Source organism: Trichosurus vulpecula, chromosome 1, assembly GCF_011100635.1.
Source record: "Trichosurus vulpecula isolate mTriVul1 chromosome 1, mTriVul1.pri, whole genome shotgun sequence".
NCBI classification, from domain to species: Eukaryota; Metazoa; Chordata; class Mammalia; order Diprotodontia; family Phalangeridae; genus Trichosurus; species Trichosurus vulpecula.
In genome coordinates this window covers 396,648,856-396,671,671 of record NC_050573.1, presented here as the reverse complement: position 1 = coordinate 396,671,671, position 22,816 = coordinate 396,648,856, and the positions used below count along the sequence as shown (strand labels likewise).

General features: G+C 35.6%; 1 protein-coding gene across 2 annotated transcripts in view; it reads left to right on the top strand.

Moving 5' to 3' along the window:
* ZFR (zinc finger RNA binding protein) overlaps positions 1–22,816 on the top strand; it is a 76,886-nt gene that overhangs the window by 28,509 nt on the left and 25,561 nt on the right. For both annotated transcript variants that reach the window (XM_036757939.1, XM_036757948.1), the window contains 8 exons: positions 8,427–8,674; positions 12,026–12,217; positions 13,076–13,364; positions 14,029–14,216; positions 15,536–15,655; positions 16,257–16,402; positions 19,548–19,710; positions 21,489–21,694. In XM_036757939.1, the coding sequence (XP_036613834.1) occupies positions 8,427–8,674; positions 12,026–12,217; positions 13,076–13,364; positions 14,029–14,216; positions 15,536–15,655; positions 16,257–16,402; positions 19,548–19,710; positions 21,489–21,694 (1,552 nt within the window). The remainder of the gene's footprint in view (positions 1–8,426; positions 8,675–12,025; positions 12,218–13,075; positions 13,365–14,028; positions 14,217–15,535; positions 15,656–16,256; positions 16,403–19,547; positions 19,711–21,488; positions 21,695–22,816) is intronic.

Here is a 22,816-nt window from a genome sequence, read left to right as displayed (position 1 = left end):
TGTTACCACCCTCAGCTGATTCTGAGCATTAGTGTTCGTTACATTTTTATTTGCTGTCTTCTGTTTTTATATAACCTACATTTTCCAATATGTCCCTCTGCCCTTTTCCTCCCAGAGACCCATCATCTGTAACAAAGAATGAAAAAGACTTAAACTTTTTTTTTCACATGAAGTCCAAACTTATATGTTATATTCCATACTCTTAGTCCCCCACCTCTGCAAAGAATGGAATGTGGTTGTCTTCTCATCTCTCTGGAGTCAAGATTGGTTACTAAAATGTCATACCGTCCAGTTTCACTTGGTTTGTTCCCATTATGTTGTAGTCATATGTTGTTTTCTTGATTCTGCCCTCTTCACTTTGCATCATTTATATGTCTTCCTAATATATATTTCTGTTCTTCATACTTTGTTTAAAGTTCTACCCTAGGTGCTAAAGAGTATTACAATCCCTACTCTCAAGTAACTTATATCCTAACTGGGAGACAACAGGTACATATTTTAAAATATACTGTAAACATAAAAACAAATGCCAATCTGTAGAAAATAGGGAGGGAGGGTTCTTGCATTTGGAGGTGAGGAGATGATTTCAGCAGAGGCTTCATGTTGAAGTGGAGCTTGAAGTCATTTTTGAAAGAAGAGAGGCAGTTCCTGTATATCTACATTAGTCTGTCCTTAGAATCATTTCTTGGTGTGTTTAGAATTTTGTTCCTGAGAGATTCTTGTCTTTATTGGACCAACTTCCCTACAAAATATTAATCCATTTCTACCTACCTTTTTTATGACCTCCTCAAATTTAGTATGCATGCCAATCTATATGTGGCTTGCTTCTTCTGTTCTATGAAGAACTCTGTGATAGTCACTGTCTCCTTTTTGTTTCCCTTTATCGTTTTATTATTTTTATTTTTAATATTTTATTTCTATGCTTAATTTAACCACCCAAAAGTATTTCTATATAAAGAGCTTAACACAAAGAGGATTGAATAGGAGATTGTGAATTGCCATTTCATATAGCTTTCTTTTTGGGGAAGGGGGGAGGAGGGAAGGATATAAATTCCACATATTACTGTTAGAACCATTGTTTGTGCTTTCTTCTGTGCGTTAAAAAAAATGCTTTAGTGGCCTTTTTTGGGTGCTTCACTATTGCTAAGCCCTTTTCTTTATTCCAGGCACCTCCCTGCACCCCCCCCCCCCCAATCCCTCATTAAAAACTAAGAAAAGGTGGGGAAACGCCCTGGTAACAAATAGCATAGTCAAGTAAAATGATGGCTGTATCCAAAAACATATAGTTCTTTCTACATCTGGCGTCCATCGCCTCTGTCTGGAGGGGCTTTGTCGTCCTTCTCTGGAGATGTGGTTGGTCACTACATTGATCAGTTTTTGTTTTTTTAAAGTTGTTTTTTAGCCAAGATGGTGTTGTAGGTGAAGCATCTAAGCCAAACTCTCCCAATGTTCTCCTCCAGATAATTCTAAAATAATGCCTTAAATCGAATTCTGTAGCAGCATAGTCAGTAAGGTCAGGGTGAGACATTTTTCTAGCCCAGGACAACTTAGAAGGTCAGAAGGAGAGACCTGTGAAACTCGGATGGGAACTGGCCAGAAGCACAACTAGCAGCAACACCAACTGTGCACCTTGGGAGGTGGTGGTAGTAGCAGCAGTTTGGGGAGCTCTCGCTTCCCATAGACAGTAAGGAGATTGGACAGTTGGTCAGAAAGAGATTACAGGGTACTCCTGTCCTGGCATAAGCACAGGACCAGAAGCTGTTTAGGAACTCCGTTGCCCATTATCCAGTTCTGGGTTATTGTTCTGGGGTGGAGAGGAGTACTTGCAGTCACGGCAGAGTAGGGACCCTGGTTGCAGTTCCAGATCAAGAAGAGGGGTGCTACCCCATTGGTCATAATTCTTTTCCACAACTTGACTAGTGTATAAATTAATTCAATGCGAAGTTATACATGGTAGTTATATGAGATTCCATGCCGTCTTGGGGAGGGAGGTGGGAGGGAGGGGAGAAAATCTGGATCTCAAAATTACGTAGAACTGTGTGTTGTAAACTAAAAATAAAAAGAAATTAATAAAAAAAATTATAATAAAAGATAAAAAAAAAGAAGAGGGGTGCTAGCACTTGTGGTTTCAAGGGAATAGGGCCTCTACCTGCACCCAAGTGCAGATGAGAAGTAACTACACCTCTCCCTAGATCACACCACCTTGAAAGCAATGAAAACTTATAAACAACCCCTCCCTCCCACCTAGAATTAGCTTTAAAAGCAGGGTAAAAAGGCCTGAAGCTATAGACACTGGTCAGCCCCTACCCCACATAAGCAGAGCCAACTTTAGCATAAAATTCAACATCAAGAAATAAGCTGGAAAGATGTACAAACAACAACAAAAAGAGAACCTGCTCATAACAAGCTGCCATGGTAACAGGCAAGATTAGGACACAAACTCAGAAGACTATGTAAAAACCATCTTCAAGCAAAACCTTAAAGAAAAATGCAGATTGGACATAGACTCAACAAGAATTCCTGGAAGAGCTAAAGAGATTTTTAAAAGAGCCCCCCAAAAAATTATTTTAAAGATTAAGAGTGTTAGAGGAAAATTGGGAAAAGAAATGAGAGCAATGCAAGAAAATTACGAAGAGAAGTAACATCTTTGTAAAAGAGGTGTAAAAAATACTGAATAGAATAACACCTTAAAAAACAGAATTGGCCATATAGTAAAACAGGTACAAAATCTCACTGAGGAAAATAATTAATTTTTTTTCTTTTTTTTTTAGTTTACAACACTCATTTCCACAAGTTTTTGAGTGCCAAATTTTCTCCCCCTTCCTCTCCCCTCTCACTCTCCAAGATGGCATGTACCCTGATATAGATTCTAAATATACTTTCACATTAAACTTATTTTCCCAGTAATCAAGCTGTGAAGAAGAATTATAACCAATGAAATGAACCATGAGAAAGATGTAACAAAACCAAAAAGAAAAGAAAAAAGAGAGAGACAGCAAATAGTTTGCTTCAATCTTCATTCAAATTCCATAATTCTTTCTCTGGATGTGGATAGCCTTTTCCACCATGAGTCTTTGGAAGCTGTCTTAGAACCTTGCATTGTTGAGAAGAGTCAAGTCTATCAAAGTTAGTGATCACAGAAGCGATGTGTCTGTGGTTGTGTACAATGTTCTCCTGGTTCTGCTCCCTTCACTCATCATCAGGTCATATAAGTCTCTTCAGGTTATAATGAAGTCCATTTTCTTCTCATTTCTTATAATGCAATAGTATTCCATTACATTCTTATACCACAATTTGTTTAGCCATTCCCCAATTAATGGGCATCCCCTTGATTTCCAATTCTTTGCCACCACAAAAACAGCTGCTATAAATATTTTTGTATATATGGGTCCTTTTCCCCCTTGTATGATCTCTTTGGGATACAGCCCTAGAAGTGGTATTGCTGGGTCAAAAGGTATGCACATTTTTATAGCCCTTTTGGTATAGTTCCAAATTGCTCTCCAGAATAGTTGGATCAGTTTGCAACTCCACCAACAAGGCAGTAGTGTTCCAGTTTTCCCCACATCTTCTCCAGCATTTATCAAGGAAAATAACTTCTTAAAAATTAGAATTGGGCAAATGGAAACCAACGATTCCATGAGACATCAAAAAACAATAAAGTCAAAATTTTTTAAGATGGAAAAAAAATAGAAGAAAATGTGAAGTATCTCATTGTAAAAACAACAAACCTGGAAAATGGACTGAGGAGAAATAATTTAAGAATTATTGGACTGCCTGAAACCATGATTAAGAAAAGAACATAGACATCATATTTCAAAAAATTATAAAGGAAAATTGCCTTAGTATCTTAGAGCCAGGGTGCAAAACAAAAATTGAAAAAATTCACTGAACACCACTTGAAAAAGATCCCAAAATGAAAACTCCCAGGCATGTGATAACCAAATTCCAGTGTTCTCAAGTCAAAATTGTTTTTTCTTTACAGTATTGCTATCATTATATAAGTTGTTCTGCATCTCACTGTTTCCAGTTATGCTAGCCAGATTCTCTCAAATCGTCTCCATCACTGCTTACAGCATGATAATCTGTTACATTCATTTACCATAATTTGGTAAATTCTTCAATTGATGGGCATCCCCTCATATTCTGGTTTTTCCCCTGCTACCCTTTAATCCCTGTTTCAAGACTAGAAGTTTTACTTGCTTATGATTTTTCCCTTTGCAGTATTATCCTCCTTCTTAATCTTCCCCCCTCCCTTATGCCTGCTATTTTCCTGTTGACTTTGATGTATTTTTATACCATCCTGTGCAGGTGGGGGCGGGGGGGGTCTGTACATGTTTAACTCTTCTTTGGTTCAAAAATGAATGAGGTTCCTATAGTGCCTAATCCCCACACCTGATTCTATATTTGTATACTTTTCCTCTTCCACACCTCTATTATGAAAAATAGAAAATTTCATTTTCTTTCTTTTTTCTGCCCTACTTTATTTCTCCTTTTACCCTTCTTTCTCTTTTCACCCATTCAGAATCCCGGGAAAAAAATAATCTAACACCACATCCTCTGTTTTTCTTATTTAACTCCCTCTATATTTTTTTTAAGACATTAAGGATTTCTTTCCATATAAAAATGCTCACAATGTAGTCTACAGCTTCTTCCAGTTGCTCAAATCAATATACCCTCTATATTTTTTTTAAGACATTAAGGATTTCTTTCCATATAAAAACGCTCACAATGTAGTCTACAGCTTCTTCCAGTTGCTTAAATCAATATACCTTTCTAGGTTTCTCTGGACATTTGTGTTTGTATTTCAGAGACCCTACTTGGCTCTGGTCTTTTCATATGATATACCAGAAAGTCCTGTCTTCCATTAAAAGTGAATTTTTTCCCCTATAGTATAATCCTACAAGTTAAAAATGCTTTGCAAGCTAAGTTATTCTTGGTTGTAAACCTATGTCTTTTGCCTTTCGGAATATTGTATTCTAAGATCTCTCATTTATAGTAGAATCTGCCAGGTCTTATATGATCCTATGTAGTTTCTTGGTATTAGAATTGTTTCTTTCTGGTTTCATTTTTGCTTTAGATTTTGACCGATATTCCTGGAAGATTTTGTTTTGTTTTAGAAAGTGATTGTGAATTCGGACTTCACTGTCCTCTAGTTCTAATGGAGCTGAGCAGTTTTCATTTATGATTTCTTGAAATATAAGAGTCTAGGCTTTTATTTTTCCCCCTTCTAGTTTTGTCAGTCTTTTGATTTTGTTCTAATATTTCTTCTGTCTCTTGGAGTCATTGATTTCTGTTGGATTGATTTCAGTTTTGTAGTGTCTGTTACTTGGGTGAGGTTTACCATTTTGTCTTCTAAGCTATTCTTCCAATTTTTTCCTCTAGACTTTTTGTTTCATTTTTTAATCTCCTACATCATTTCTTCTAGGTATTCATGTAGTCCTTGTAGAAAATCCATTTTCCCTTGAGTCTTTAAATGCACAGCTTAATCTTCAAACTACTTTTTAGGGTATGCTTTGATTTGATCTTTTTTTATAACTAAATATTAAGCTGTAGTTCAGCCATTCATAAATTCAGTCATATTGTGTGTAAACAGAATCAAGTAACAAGTTGGAATTCAGTGTAGAAGAGGTCTAGCAGGGCAAAGACTAAAAGTTGTGGAGGTCTGTGGAAACCAGTGAGAAGAAACATGTTGGACTAAGGAAAGAAATTATTTGAGAAAACCTTTGTACCTATCTCCATTGTGAATTATCCTCCCCAACAGCCTGCCTCCTTTTCAGGCTTCATTTGCATATGGTCACATTTTATCATACATACACCCACAAATATTTATTTTATACATAAGTTCATGTTTACCTTTGTCTGGATTTAGAGAGGAGATAATGCCTTACCATTGGCCAGGTTTTTATTTATATACAATTGGTTATGTGTTCAGTATACATAAATAGCAACAAATCAGAGGAGATGCTATGTAAAAAACTTGAATAATCTTGCTTGTAAAGAATAAAAGATGATGTCGTTTTAAATTTATGTTTGAATGACATATAAATTGATGGGGGAGGGGGGCAGGAGGGCAGGGCTTGTGGGAGTTTTTCCCTTAGACTTTTGTTATATCAATGTAGGGGAACTCCCTGGTATAGAAGTGCCTTCCACTAATACAGATTGTGGCAGTTCCTCTGTAATTTATGGTTGTAGAGAGTTGCTCAATGTACTAAGAGTTGAATGAATTGAACACCCACACAGCTAGTATATATCAAAAAGTAGGATTTAATTTGAAGGACAATTATCTATGCACTAGCCATGCTGCCTTTTTAAGACTATAAATTATAGATCTGCATTTGTAGAAGAAATGCCTCACCTATACCAATAAAATCACAGGTCTAGATAATGTGTTATTTCCCAAGAAGAATACTGAATTGGTGATTTATTAGAGTTTCATGTCTTATATTGTTTTGTTTTTGATGAAGATTACTTCCTAGTTATTGGTACCTGGGCTTCAGATAGAAAAGCAAAATGTGATTCACTATATAGATGGCTTTGAAAAGTAATCTCACCCGGTTCACTAAATAATTCATTTCTATTTTGAAGATTAAAATTTGGAGCCTAGGACCTCTAGACGCAAAGCCCAAGCTCTTGTTTTTGTCAGAAACTCCAATCCACCTCCTCTCTATACCTTCCAACTCACTGAAACATTTTTAAAAGATGGTCACATGCCATGTTACAGAATATCAAATATAGTTACAGTGCCCCTATACAGTATTAGAAAGCATACCTTTGTGTTAGGTTGATGGAAATGTTTAAGAACTTGTTTTTTGCATCACCCAGGATTTTGCATTTAAGAGAATTTGTAGCCACATAAGCCAGTCTGGGAAAGTAAGGGCTATCAACCTGGATATGGAAGTATCCCCATTAAGCACAATTGGTGTCCATTAAAGTGTAATTGTTCCTTCAGTGTTAGTAAGTAACTGAAATATTAGGCTCTGTGTGTGCATACATAAGAATTGAGAGTGAGTAATAACAGTTTTCTTTTGGTTAGTCCAGCAAAAACAAAATGCCTTTGTTTTGTTTTTGAGCCTGTGGTATTCATTAGGATGGTAATTTTTACTCTTTATTTCAATTTTAAATATCTTTGATTGGTGGGCTCTACCAATTTTTTCAGTGTTTTCATTTCAGAGGCTTTTCACTGTGCCTCCTTTTTTCATGTCTTCCATAAACAAAACCTTCTCTTATACTCCATTCTATCTATCCAGCAACATAGTCCAACAAACAAACTCAATTGAGCTTTTATATATCACCTTCCTATCATGTAGTTTCTTTCCCTTTCTAGGTTCAGGCTTATTTGAATGTTATTGCTCAAACTCTTACCTGTCTCACCTTTTCTCCTGATTTATTTTATTTCTTGGTTTGGTGGTAGATAAATATCAGAAAGACCAAAACCAGTAGAATCTTTCTTTTTTCCCAACCTATCCCTATCTCTCAGCTCTTAAGAAAGAATTGCAAACCAAATATATTGTGAATTGTCAAATTAGCAATTTTCACTTTCAGAGGTTTTATTGAATATTATGGGGATGAATGAGTTGTTTTGATTTTAAGTAGACTTCTTAGTCACAAAGCCCTTTTGTCATTTAAAAAAAATTTTGGCCAAAACTATATTATTTAAAACAAAAAGATTATTCAGAGAGAGCTAGCAAAATGTCAGGGAAATGTCATGGGAGCTAGGACTTAGGGTAATTATTCTGGAACCCTGTGCATTGTTGGCCAGTTAAGATAGAATTTTAAATGTCTGTTCAACCTTGGGGAGAAATGCTTTCGAAACCGTCGTAACCTGGTTTCAGTCTACCTCTCCAAACTAATTTCCCCACTACTCTTCACTGTAAATAAATCCTTCACTTCAGGCAGTCCACTTCTCAGGCCCCCACAAGCTTTTTATGTTGATTCATGCTTAATTGTATGCCTTCATTCATATTAGTTTGACTTAAAGAGGCCTTTATCCCTGTCTAAATCTTATCCCTCTATCAGAGCTCAACTCAAGACTGCCAAATCTGGAGCTATTGTAATATTAAGTGATGTACCCTCTTTTTGAATTCCTATAGCATACCTCAGACTTTGCCATTTGATTATATTCTTCCTTAAAGTACATATCCTTGGTTTCTTAGACCAAACTTCTTTGAGGGATCATGTCTAATTTTGTATCTCCCAGAGCATGTAGCTTATTTCTAAGTGCAATAGGTAGGCATAATTGTATAGAAAAAGGTAAGTAAGGCTCTTCTTGGTTCTATAGAAGATATACAGTGCTTAAATGGTGATAACATTTGAATACTTTATTAATTGAATTTCAGTAACATAATTTGGTAACTTAAACTTTATTACTGAATATACTTGACTTTTATAATTATGTAAATAATATTTGTTTGATTTTTATTTGTAAGGTACCTCTTATTCAGGTTATGAAGCAGCAGTATATTCAGCTGCATCCTCCTACTACCAACAGCAACAGCAGCAACAGAAGCAAGCGGCAGCAGCAGCAGCTGCTGCTGCTGCAACAGCTGCCTGGACAGGGACCACCTTTACTAAAAAAGCACCATTCCAAAATAAACAACTGAAACCAAAACAGCCTCCCAAACCACCCCAGATTCATTATTGTGATGTTTGTAAGATCAGCTGTGCTGGACCACAGGTATCTACATTTTATATTACTGCAAGTCTTAATGATCATATTTGATAAGTGTGGACGGCATTCTAAGTTTTTTTTCCCTGAAAATAGTGGCACTTTGGCCAAAACATTTTTCTTTGAAAGGAGTTATTGCTATTGACTTGAAAATAATACCTTAAGAGAACAATAGTGATGAATATTAATGTAAATGAAAGGCCTATATCTGTAGGAAAGACATTTTGGTTTAAGCTAAACTTCAATTTTTGTGTCTGTTTTGGATTTTGCCTTCTTTCCTTACAAAAATACACATGTTATTTTATAAAGCCTTTGGAGGAAGCTCCTCCCATTTTGGGAAGGAGGATATTACCTTCTTTTTTTCTTAATCTCTCTAAAGTTCTATTTTATAATTGGTGGAATTTTCATAAACTCATAGACTTTAGGAACTAGAAGGGACCTAAAGGTGCCTAATTTCTTCGTTTTACAGGTGAGGCAACATTGTTTAATATTTTTAGGGCATGTAAACAAACAAGTGTGAAATAAGCAGGAATTTCTGAAATAATGTAAGAACCTTTGATCACCCCCAATGTAAAGATGGATTTCTTTATAAATTGGGACTAAAATAGTGACTAATTTGTGCATATAGCACGTGGAAAACCATCTAGTTGCTTTATAGCCATAACATGAATAGGGGAGTGCTTAGGGTTTTTGGCAACGAGAAAAGTGCAATGAAACCTCATTCAGGGTGCTGGATAAATTATCATGGGAGACTTTCTGTTTTTCCTTGCTCTTTTTTGTTTCTAGCCAATAGTTCTTGTATATGTGATGGATAGGTGTCTGTCCCTTGTCAATATCAAACATATTCAAATCTGTTCCCAGGCGTTTTCCCTTTTTCTAAAGGGCCTAAAAATACAGTGAGAGTTCAGTAGCTAGAAAGTTTCAGGTATGTTTTTGGGAAGAAGAAGGCAAGTTCTTGATGTTTTCCTTCCCACTCTCTATTGTCTTCAAAACTTTAACTTGTTTTAAGCCTACTGGATTAGGTATGTTTAACTAGTTCTTGTATTGCCTTTGAGTTACCAAACCCTTGGGCCATTAAAAAAAAACAGCTATAAGCACTGACTGAGTTATAGATAGCCAATTTAAGACTATCTTGAATATATGTATATGACTGATGGCACACTGGCATCCAATTTCCATTCCAAGGGGGTATGATACCATTGGAGTTGATTATACATACAGCCTGTGGGTCCCTGGAATGAGCATGGGGTGCTGCCATTGAGCATAAATATGCAAGGCCTTAGTCTGGGTATATAATGAGATTATAGTGTTGGAATGTGAGTATACAAGGGTTATATGGAGCCTTCAGATGAGTGTAAGAGGAAATGATACTGTGAGATACAGATTAAAGAATTTTAGAATCAGCAACAGAAATATGGGATGAGAGAGATCCTATGAGGTTGGTGATAATTATATAAGAATTAGATGTCCTTTGTAGTGAGTGGATAAATGAGATATAAAGACTAGAGCATTTCATGTGAGAAAATGTTCTTAGAGTTGAGTGTGTAATGCTAGGCTATGAAATAGTAGAATATGATGGGTATGAAACACAAAAAGAAATTAGGGAATTTAGGACTGGATATGGTACTTGTTGATGAGGGACGACTACAAGACTGTAAATAAATAGAGGCAGTATAGCATTCATTTCAACAAACGTTAAGCTCCAATTATATGCAAGACACTTTTAGTCTCTGGGAATAAAAAAACAAAAACAAGACAGTTCCTCTCCTTATATTCTCCTGGTTAAAGCCATGAAAGCCACAATATACACACAAATAAGTAAATATAAAATTATTTAAGGAGGGAATGAATGCATGCCAAGGCAGGGTGGGTAGCAAGATGTCCAGGGTAGCATGGCTGAGCCTTGTCTAGATATGTACTGGATTACCTGCCCGTACAAGTTTGCACTTAAAAATTTACCAATAAAGACAGCGTAGGGCCCAGGACAAAAATTCCAAAACTAAATATGTTAAGTGTCTCAGAATATATAGTCTCTGGTATTAGCTTAGTCTAGGAGAAATAGCAAGGAGATGGCTGGACTGATAAGTGAAGAGTGTCTGAAGCCACTGGCTAGGGAGAGAGTACTAACATTGGGGGGGACACGTGTAAGCACTGGACTGAAAGTCAAGAAACCTAATGTCCTAGGCCTGTCTTTGCCACTCAAAACTGACTTAGAGGTATTTTTATTTAACCAACAGTTATTGAGCGTCTACTTTGTGCATAGCCTCTGTTGAGTCATGGAATAGAAATAAATTTAAATAATATTGGTACTTTCATGTAATATACAGTCTAGTGGACTATAAGCTTGACCTCTTTGTTTCATCATCTAAAAAATGAAGACATTAGATTAGAACTCTAAGGTCCCTATCAGTTCTAAAAGTCTGTTGCATGTATGAGTAGTGTTAATTAATTATGTGCTTTTTTCAAAGAAAAGACATAAATTTTGAAATCAAATGTGATGTGATTAAAGGATCACTGTTAGCCTCTAAAGTCCTGGAAAGTATCCTAAGGACCCTGACCTTGGGCAAGTCACTAAATTTTGTTAGGCCTCAGTCTCCATATATGTAAAATGAGGGGGTCTAGATAGCTTCTAAGGAAATCAATGATCCTGTTATTCTGCTTCCTTATTCTCTTAGAAGTAAAACTGCTTTTATTCAAGTAGTACTGGCATTGAAGATGTGTTGAAAACTTTTTAGCTCACTTTTTCTTATTTGTTAATGTTAGAACTGTTTCAGATTATTTTTTATTCTAAATGTACAGCATATTTCACTTAGGTTATGGATTAAATGAGTTTTTGTGAACCTGTGAACTTTTTACCATTTATAAGGTTTCTGTGGGAAATTGAAAAGTTCCAAACAATTAAATGACAAATGGCATTTTGGAACTCAGCCTGTTTTTAAACTGTTATCTTTCTATGTATCGGACTATAGCTAGAGTTTTCGTTGATGTAGAATATTTATTTATGGAATAGGAATGTCTTTTCCCTACTTGCTTTTGAATCTATTGCTAATGGTATATATAATTCACCATCACTATCTTTTGATTTAAAAAGGACAAGCATATCCTTTCTGTCTAATCAGTTGTGTTTTTGGTAAAGAAGAACTCCCGTGATTCTGAAATTACTGTATTTTATTAGGAATTGGTCTACAGAGCCACCAATCCACTAGAATAAATTTGCGTAGTTTGTAAGGAATTCTACAATTTAATCTTCAACTTCTGGAAATAGAGTTATCTTGACTTTTAAATCAGTATTAAGAGACTTGTAAATTAGATAATATTGAATTTTATACAAATGAAGGAAAATGTTTTCTTTTAAAACAGACTTATAAAGAGCATTTAGAAGGACAGAAACACAAAAAAAAGGAAGCTGCATTGAAAGCTTCTCAAAACACCAGCAGCAGCAGCACCTCCATTCGTGGGACTCAAAATCAACTACGTTGTGAGCTCTGTGATGTGTCTTGTACAGGAGCAGATGCATATGCAGCACACATTCGTGGTGCTAAGCATCAGAAAGTAGGTGCCTTTTCTCACACACAGACACACACGCGTGTGCACACTCATACATTATTATCTACATATATACACACACCCCTTATGTCTTCATCTTTGGGATAGGAGTTTAAGTAGAAGTAAAGGTTGGTTTTCAAATTTCATAGAGCTTAACAATATTGCTTCATGATTTCAGTGATAACTATGAAAAATATTTGTTATCCTTTCGCTAAAATACCTAATGCATTGCTGAATTTGTCTTTAAGTTAGTGAACTGATTTCATTACTTGGAAATTATCAGGTGCTAATATTTCCTTTCTGTTAACCTTGTGTCTGCCTGGATATGACCTTGAATAAGTCATTTAATCCATCTTTGCCTTGGTTTCCTTATCTAAGTAAGGTAGAAGCAATGAGCATACATATTCGCCTCATAGTCATGTTGTGAAAATAAAGATTCTTTAGAAGTAAAGTACTCTAGAAATTTAAAATAAATGCAGAGAAGATGCCCTGTATGCACATGTGGATATGCTAGGAATTCTGCAGGCAAATTAAAAATTTGTATTTTTACTATTGAGGTTTAAACCAAACAATAATAGAATTTTTTGAGCTGTAATCTTATCACAGCTCCCTGACTTTACAAGTGAAGAAACTGAGGCCTAGAAGTTTAATGAATTGCCTAAGGTTACCCAGCTAGATAATAGGCAGATATCTGTTTATACATGGATTTAACAGGAAGCATATATGTAAAAGTATGTAACACATAAAATTATGCTGAGTAGAAAAGGGATAGTCGGACTTAATTGTAAAGTGTTGATTATTATTTTAAAAATCTATATACCTTACACAGTGTGTTGACTGATACTAATAAATGTGTTTTTATAGGTGGTAAAGTTACACACAAAACTTGGCAAACCCATTCCTTCAACGGAACCAAATGTTGTTACCCAAGCTACTTCTTCAACCGCTGCATCTGCTTCTAAATCAACTGCCTCTACTTCTGGTATTTCAGCTACCAACAGTACTGTGAATTCTTCAGTTGTAACTTCTGCAGTCAAGGTTCTTACACCTGCTACAAACACAGGTCTCAATACAGCATCAAACACTAAAGCATCAACTGTGCCTGCAAGTATGGCTGCAAAGAAAACATCTACACCCAAAATAAATTTTGTTGGCAAGTATATATGTCCTTTGCTATGAAACTTTATGAAACTTATATTTAGAAAATTCACAAGATAGTATTTTATAGGAAAACTAATTGGAATGTTATTTTTATAAATGTAACCATTTGTGCCCGTATACTGGTACTTTTGTTTCTTTGCCTGTTCAGTGGGATAGTCATCACTAATAGTTTAAAAAAGAATCTTAACAGTTTTAAACCTATTTTTACAAAACACTAAGCAAAGTAAGATTAGATTTCAAGTGATCAGAAGTTGATAAAATTTAAAAGGGAATTAGAAGACAAAACTGTTTCAGCTTTCATTCATCTATCTTTTGTTGAAATCAGCTTGAGCAGCATGAATTTAAAAAATGGAAAATCCTATGTAAAAATTTGGTCCATTTGTAAAGTGGAAATACCACTCCAATTAATGAAGATGAATTGTTAAATAGTTTGAGTTTCTCAAAGTGAAGTTATTATGGATACTTTCAGGTAACTTATTCTACTTGTTAATAAACAGCAAAAGCTCAATGTTTTCAAGACTCAGGTCCTTAAGCCAAAATGTCCGTAATTACTAAGTAGCGGTATTGTTATAGGAAGATTATAGACGCTCCAATTTAATTCATGTGAAATTTGTTTATGGTGAAAATTTACAAGTTTATATATACCCTTTTTCTAGGTGGCAATAAGTTGCCGTCAATTAAAACAGAAGATTTGAAAGGTACCGAAAGTATTAAACCTACCCCTGCCACTTCTGCTGTACAGACCCAAGAAGTAAAATCAGACCCATCAGACCCAGTGACACCTACAACTCTTGCTGCTTTGCAGAGTGATGTACAGCCAGTAGGCCATGACTATGTTGAGGAGGTATTGAACTGAGAGTATGGTTATTATAAAATTGAAACTATAGATTTGTTGTGAAAATGTGTTTCTGGGGAGAGGACTTATTCATTTACAAATCTTTTTTTATAGCTTCTGTGTTAATCATGTTAAATAAAATGACAATTTCAAAAATGTATTTACTATAGGCTAAAAGAGCTTTTAGTTTCTTTGTTTTTCATCTTCATTCTCTGCCTGATAGTGGCCTACTTAGTGATATTAACTGTCCAGAATGGTAGAAATAAGCCAAAGAGCCTCAATATTAAAGAAAATAGCCCAGACAAAGCCTTGGCATTTTATTTCATAAGAGAGAAAAATGGAGCTTAGTATTTATTATATATAAAACTGAGGTTACTTACTTAACAAGCAAAGGATGAGAAGTTGGGAAACATATTTAGTTTCTCAGTGTACTCATATGAGAGGGATTGGAAGAGATGACTTTCGTATTCCCTCTGAATTTGTGATTCTTTGAACCTTCTAGATGAAAAAGACAATAGAACCCTACCTGTAGCGGAAGTCTTCTAAAAGCAATACATTGAAGTAGGGAAAATTTACTCATTGAAAATAACACATTTCCTAGTTTTATGCTGGGTACTTCCAGTAATACTATACTTCCCGAACATCAAGGTTAGGAGCACCTTTAAATATGGAAGTAAAAACTTAAACCTACCAGTAGTCCACATAACATAAAAATATGTCAGGCAACAGTTAATCGGAAAGAGCATTAGCCTAGGAACCAGAAGATTTGTATTCTAGTCTGAGTTCTGTGACTAAATGGCATAAGCTCTCTAGGCTGTAGTGAAACCTGAGGGATTTTGCACTAAATGATTTCTAAGATGCCTTCTAGATTTGAGATTCTGTTATTCTACTTGTTCCCCTAATTAGTTGGGGCAGCTCAAATTTCAGTAGTGATTCAATTCATCATGTATATAGATGTCTCTGCATACAAACCTAAATATGTAAATAAAGGGAAATTGGCATTGCCTAACACAGTACCTAGCACAGGAGGTATTTAACAAGTACAAGCTTAATTGAATTATAAAGGTCTTGCTTTACCAACAAAACTGTTTACAGGCCAGAATCAAAATATGAATCCTTACCCAAATTCCGACATGGGCCATCTTGTCAAGCCCACAGGCAACTCAGACCCTTTGTGTTTTCTTTCTCTGGCTACAACTAATTGTGGTTAATGAAATAGCTTTTCTGTCATTAGGGCTACAGAATTTTGAAAATGAATAATGTCAATTCTAACATTCTATAAACATACTATGTTTTCCTATTTTTAATGTTCTTCATTTGTTTCTTAGGTACGAAATGATGAAGGGAAAGTAATTCGGTTCCATTGTAAGCTGTGTGAGTGTAGCTTTAATGATCCCAATGCCAAGGAAATGCACTTAAAAGGGAGAAGGCACAGACTTCAATATAAAGTTAGTAGAGATTGCTATCATTACTTTGTATTGAGCATTTACACTCTAGAAAACAAAAAATCAAAATGACACTATTCTGATCATACAGGAGCTCGAGCGTATTCTAAGGGTGGTGTGACCCAAAGGACATATCTATTTTATCACCCAAGTTTACTCAACTTGCCAGTTTTTACATATTTGAAACTATATACCCGTGTATCAATCACTTTTTTTTAAGACAATGGAGCTTGATTTTATATTATAAGATTTTATTTATTTCTTGTTTTTAAAAGGGCATACTAAGAAATTATAATTCCATGACCATAGAGTGTTTGAAGGATGTAAGACTGTCTAGACATTCATAGAGTCTTGGGTATAATTTCTGCATACAGCACTTTGGGGATCTTAATTTGAGTTGCTATATGTATTCTGAGAACTATGGTAATTTAACTGATTTTACTGAATTTCTTCCTAATTATTTTGAATTAGTGAGATTTTACAGTAGTGACTTGCCTTCCATAGGAAAAATTAAAAGTATGTAACTAAATATACAGAATGTTGAAGAATTGCGCTGAGTGAAAAGACTGATGAAAAATAAATTTTAAAATATTTGTTTATATAGAAAAAAGTAAATCCTGATTTGCAAGTGGAAGTAAAGCCCAGTATTCGAGCAAGAAAGATTCAAGAAGAGAAAATGAGGAAGCAAATGCAGAAGGAAGAATACTGGAGAAGACGTGAAGAGGAGGAACGCTGGAGAATGGAAATGAGGTGCTATTTTCACTTTTAATAAAACATGAAAAATTACTTCGTACTTGCTAAATAGTTTAGTTGTGAATGGCTGAACAAATTTATGGTAACTGGTGTTTTTAGGCAAGGTAAGTTTGTTTACAGTACTTTAAACTTTCAGGGAACATTAGTAGCAGAGATCTGCTCACATTGTATCTCCTTAAATAACATATTTGGAACTTTTTTAGCAAAATTAATTGATGCAAATGAGCCAATGTTAAATTTCACATCTGAGGAATCACTAGGTAGCCTCAGATACCAGTAAGAGCTTGGAGCTAGGTCTCTAGTGGTTTGTCCCCACTGATACTAGAATTGGCCTCTTCTAAATCACTACCATCATCAGATACCACCACCACCATCCTTGCCCTCCCACCTCCCAGACTTGCATGCTTCTTTCCTTCTTTTTCTGTTAAATCAGCTAATAAAAATGTACAAACTAGTACAGATGAAGCTCTGGTATTGATTGAAAAAATAGATCATTTATTAGAATGCAAATATTAAGACTTAATTTGATTTATATATTGGAAATTGTTTAGACAATTAGGGTAGATTTCAGAATCTTTGTATTGGTAATCAGATATATGAAGAAATGATATGAGTGATGTAACTATTTCCTCTTTGAGGACAGAACAAGAAAAAAGAAGCTTAATGGGTTTATATTAAATTCAGTTATAATAAACACATCCTGAATGAAAAAGCTGGGAAACATTGGATTGTTTCCAAGAAAATTAATGTATTGTAATTAATGTAGAGTATGTTAAAAAAATTTCTGAGGTGTTTCAAGTTTAGTGATTTACAGAGTACCGAAATTTTGTAATTTAGCATAGGAATGTTTTATTAACTCATTTGGGCCCGGTAGTCTAGTTAAATTGTTCTTATTTGTAGTTGTTTAAAATGATCATAATGTTCTAAACTCTATATTTGGTATTAAACCTGTAACACAAGAGACAGTGTGGTGCAGTAGATAGTGAGTTTGATCTCAAAACCAAGAAAACCTGGGTTCATATCCTGGCTGTGACACTTGCTGGGTGTTTTGTCCTGGACAAATCATTTAGTCTTTCACTGTGCTAGGCAAACCTCTGAGATCATAACTTGCAGAAAGGTTGCTGACCTGCACTTTTAGAGAGTTCCCTATATCAATGAAATCATATATCGAGGACCTGTCCCTACTTACAGCACTCTGTCCTGGGCCATCTCACTTTATAAAATTTCATTTGGTGGTCTCAGCAGCTTCCATGAATTTTATTATTACTTCTGTACTGATGCTTCTCAAATTTAGTTATCTAGCCCTGACCTGCAATCTCAAATCTCCGACTGCCTATTAAACATCTTGAATTAGATGTCTCATAGACATCTTAAACTCAGTGTCCCAAACTGAACTCATTATCTAAACTTTTCCCTCTTCCAAATTTCCCTATTACTGTCAAGGGCACCGCTATCCTTCCAATGCCCCAGTCTCGGGAACTAGGTGTCATCCTCAACTCCTCACTTTTAGCTTTGTAACATCTCCCCCATATTCTTCATTCTCTCCTCTGATATTGACACCACCCTTCTGAGGCCCTTGTCACCTCTTGCCTGGACTCTAGTAATAGCCTGCTGGTTTCTTCTGCCTGCCAGAAATCTCTTATCTTTCCTTCAGTCAGCAACTAAATGATCTACCTAAAGCACAGAAATGTCGCTCCCATACTCAGTAAACTCTAGTGGCTCAGCTCCCTGTCATCTCCTGGATCAAATATAAAATCTTTAGTTTGGTGTTCAGAGCTCTTCATAACCTTCCCCCACCCCTATCTATCCCCAATTACATGCTCTGAGATCCACTGAAACTGGCCCCCTTGCTCCTCTTTGAACAAAACACTCCTGTCAACTTCAGCCCTTTTCACTCCCTTCTCACCTCTGTCCTCTGGCTTCTCTGGATTCCTTTAAGTCCCAGCCAAAATCTCACCTACTTACAGAAAGCTTTTCCCAATCTCTTGTAATTCTAGGGCTTTCTCTTGATTGAATATTTCTGTTTTATCCTGTATATAACTTGTTTGTACAGTTATTTGTATGTTGTCTTCCTCATTGGACTTGTGAGTTCCTTCAGAGTAGGAACTTTTTTATTTGCTTTATATCCCCAGCACTTAGCACAGTGCCTGGTACATAGTAGGTACTTAACTATTGACCTGGTCCGTCCCATATCATTCTGAATATAAGCCATATGTTTCCTGAAAGTCTGGCCTACATGAACCCTGACTCTAGCCTCCAGTTTCACTGTTCAGCAGATATGGCTCAAGCCTTATTAGTCTTAGCAGGAGTAAGTTGGTGCTACAAAATAGTTAACACATATAATACTTCATAGTCAATAGCCCTTTGAAGTAGATACCACCCCTGGTATTCCAGTTTTATTCATGACAAAACTAAGGCTTAGGTTAAGAGATTTGCCCATGGTTATAGAGCTCTAATGTCAAAAGAGGAATTTGAACTCATTTTTGAGTCCCAAGCTCTGTCTACACTACATTATACTACACTGCGTATCTACATATGAGTATGTGTGTATCACAATAAGTATGTGTGTGCATACACTTATATACATATACATACATATTATTCCTATTCTAAAAGTAGAAAAGTCAGTCTGTCCTTAAAAGCTCTGAGCCAGCTGTCTGCATCCCCACTAGCTTCTTAGAGATAGAAATTTCATTGCAAAAGATTGTCAGTTCTCAATCTCTTCTTGCGAGAGACTACCATTATGATTTATTAGCTTAGAATGAGGAATGAACAAGAAAGAATAAATGAATCTGAGATGATCAGGGAGAGTTAAAAGGAGACCGTTGGCAGGAATGATACATTTTCTCTGCTCAGAGTCCCCAAGCATTAAATTTAGTATTCTTAGCCCCTTTCTTCTTTGTTTTTTCCCTGCTAATATTCCATAAAAGGATTGCTTTCATCTACACTTACAAAATCAAAGTAGTGTGATAAGATGTAATAGAGAAGAATGTATAACCTATACATTTAGCATGAATCTTCCCCAGTTTTTATTTTTTGCTCTTCATTGGTCACAAATCATGCCCTAATGGTTAATTCAAAATTATTTTATTAGTAATATATGTATTTTTATTCATAAGTATGTAATGTAAACTCATTTTAGACGCTATGAAGAAGATATGTACTGGAGGAGAATGGAAGAAGAACAGCATCACTGGGATGACCGTCGTCGAATGCCTGATGGAGGATATCCACATGGACCTCCAGGGCCACTAGGCCTCCTTGGGGTCAGACCAGGAATGCCACCTCAGCCTCAGGGACCTGCAGTAAGTTTTTGTTCTGTAAATTTTGGATGAGATAGATTGACTACCACCTTGGCATTAGGGTAGGGAAAAAATGTTCTTGAGCATTACTGTTAATATTTTCATCTGACCTACCAGCTAGGTCTTTGGGTATATGAGAACTTCCCATGTTCCTTGTTGCTTCCACAGGACTCCTTTATAGCACATTGGTTTCCACTTGTCATCCACTTGAACAGGATTGCCTTTGAAATTTTATTTGTTCACATAAAAGGCTACCTAGCTGTTGTTGTCTTCTAGTTTAGAAGGGGGGAACAGAGAGGAGCTACACCTTTTACTCCAATCTCAAAGCATATTCCAGCTTTCTTTTAGAAATGTCTTGGAGCCTTTTTGCTTTCCTGTTTTCCTTGATCATATGAAACTGTTTTTATTGAATGTGTGAAGAAAAAAAGTGTTAAAGTCAGGTCATGATAACTATACAAGTAGATCTCTCCTGATAAAAAAACACTAATTTTAATCATCGTGCTTCAAATTTAGCTCTCCTTTTCTCATCAGGAGAGGTCCAAGTCATTCAAGGATCAGCAAGAGGAAAAAAGAACATGTGGAAGTTAGGGACATGTACAGAGGAAAAAACACTAGCTCTGGAGTCAGAGGGCTAGGGTTCAAATCCTGCCTCTGCTACCTCTGTGACCTTGGGTAGGTCACTTAACCTTTCCATGGGCCTCAGCTTCCTCATCTGTAAAATGAGATTGGATTAGTTGGTGTCAGGAGTCTTTTCCAACTCCTGATTTGTTTTCTTATGTAAATACATTTCCCAGAGGGATAGGATCAAGTGTGTGAAAAAGAGAAAACTAAAATACTGTACATTGTGAATTTGCTTACAGGCATAAAAAAGCATAGAGTAGATTTAAAAGGTTTGTGTGGCTGGTTCTTTATTCCTATTAAAAGTTCAAGATGTATTTCTGGGAAAAAAAGGGGGGGGTTTATTTTGGGTTCTTTTTTTTTTTTAGTTATTAAGCATTTTCGCCTTCCCCCCATGCCAAAAAAAATTGTAACAAATAAGCATGATAATTAAAACAGCCCTCTATTAATAAGGTCCAAAAACGTGTGTTTCTGCATGTTTTGTATACCTCTGTCAGAAGATGGGTAGCATCATTGGTCCTAGAGTCATGGTTCTGAGTCATTACATTGATCAGAGTTCTTAAGTCTTTCAGAATTGTTCGTTATATTGCTGTGGTTATATAAATTATTCTTCTGCTTACTTTACTCTATCAGTCCATAGAAGTCTTCCTCAGGCTTCTCTAAAATCATCTGTTTCATCATTTCTTATGGCATGATAGTATTCCATTATAGTTACATACTGCAATTTGTTCACCCATTCCCCAACTGATGGGCAACCCTTTTAGTTCCCAGTTCCTTGCAACTACAAAGAGCAACTATATTTTTGTACATGAGACGTTTTCTTCTTTGATATCTTTGGGGTATAGGCCTAGAAGTAGTATAACTGGGCCAAAGGGTGTGCATAGTTTAATAGATTTGAGGCATAATTCCCTATTTCTTCCCAATAATGGCTAGGCTAATTCACAGCTCCACCAACCATGTAGCTATGTCCATGTTTTTTTCATAGCCCACCAATATTTGTCATTTTCTCTTTTTGTAAACCGTAGCCAATTTAATGGGTGTGAAGTAGAGCCTTAGAGGTGTTCTAATTTGCATTTAATTTATTATTGAAAATTCAGTATTTCAACAGAAGCAAATCATTTCTTTTGTTTAAATGAAGTAATAAAGATTTTTCTTCTACACAGCCTTTACGTCGTCCTGATTCATCTGATGACCGTTACGTAATGACAAAACATGCAGCTATATATCCAACTGAAGAGGAGTTACAGGCAGTTCAGAAAATTGTTTCTATCACTGAACGGGCTCTCAAACTTGTTTCAGACAATATGTCTGATCATGAGAAAAGCAAAAGCAAAGAAGGTGATGACAAGAAAGAAGGTGGTAAAGACAGGTATGGTTTCTTGTTTGTTTTTTTCTCATTTTCAGTGAAATCTACTTTCTCTTCCCCCTTATCTCATTGAAAAAAGAAAGAAAAATAAAATTCTTGCAACAGGTAGGCATAGTCAAGCAAAACATTAGCCATGTCCAGAAAACATTTCTCAGTATTCACTGTGAGTTCATTACCTCTCTGTCAGGAGGCCAGTAGCATGTTTCATAATGAGTTCTGTGGAATTAGTTAGACATTGTATTGATCAGAGGTTTCCCATCTCACAAAAATATAAATTGCCCAGAATAATGGAAGAGGAAATAAAATACTTAACCCCGTTTTAGAAAAAGAAATTGAGCAAACCATCAGAGCTCCCTAAGAAAAAATCCCCAGGACCAGATGGATTCATAAGTGAATTCTACCTAACATTTAAGGAACAGTTAATCCTGATACTATACAAACTATTTGAAAAAACAGGTAAGGAGCCCAACCAAGTTACTTTTATGATACAGATATAGTTTTGATACCTAAACCAGGGAAAGCCAAGACAGAGAAAGAAAACTATAAACCAATTTCCTTAATGGCTATCAGTGCAAAAATTCCAAATAAAATACTATCAAGGAGATTATAGCAAAGATCATACACTATGACCAGTTAGGATTTATTCCAGGAATGCAGGATTGGTTCAGTATTAGGAAAACTATGAGCATAATTGACCATATCAGTAACAAACAGCAAAAATCATATGATTATATCAGTAGATGCAGAAGAAGTCTTTGACAGAATACAGCACCCATTCCTATTAAAAACACTAGAAAGCATAGGAATCAGTGGGGCCTTTCTTAAAAAGATAAGTAGTAACTACCTAAAACCAAAAGCAAGCATAATTTAACAGGGTTAAATTTTAAACCTTCCCAGTAAGACCAGGAATGAAACAAGGTTATCCATTGTCACCACTATTATTCAATATTATATTAGAAATGCTAGTTATAGCTGTGAGATAAGAAAAAGAAACTGAAAGCATAAAAATAGACAGTGAGGAAACAAAACAATCACTCTTTGTAGATGATACTGTGATTTACTTAGAGAATCAACTAAAAACTAGTTCAAACAATTAACAACTTTAACAAAGTTGCAAGATATAAA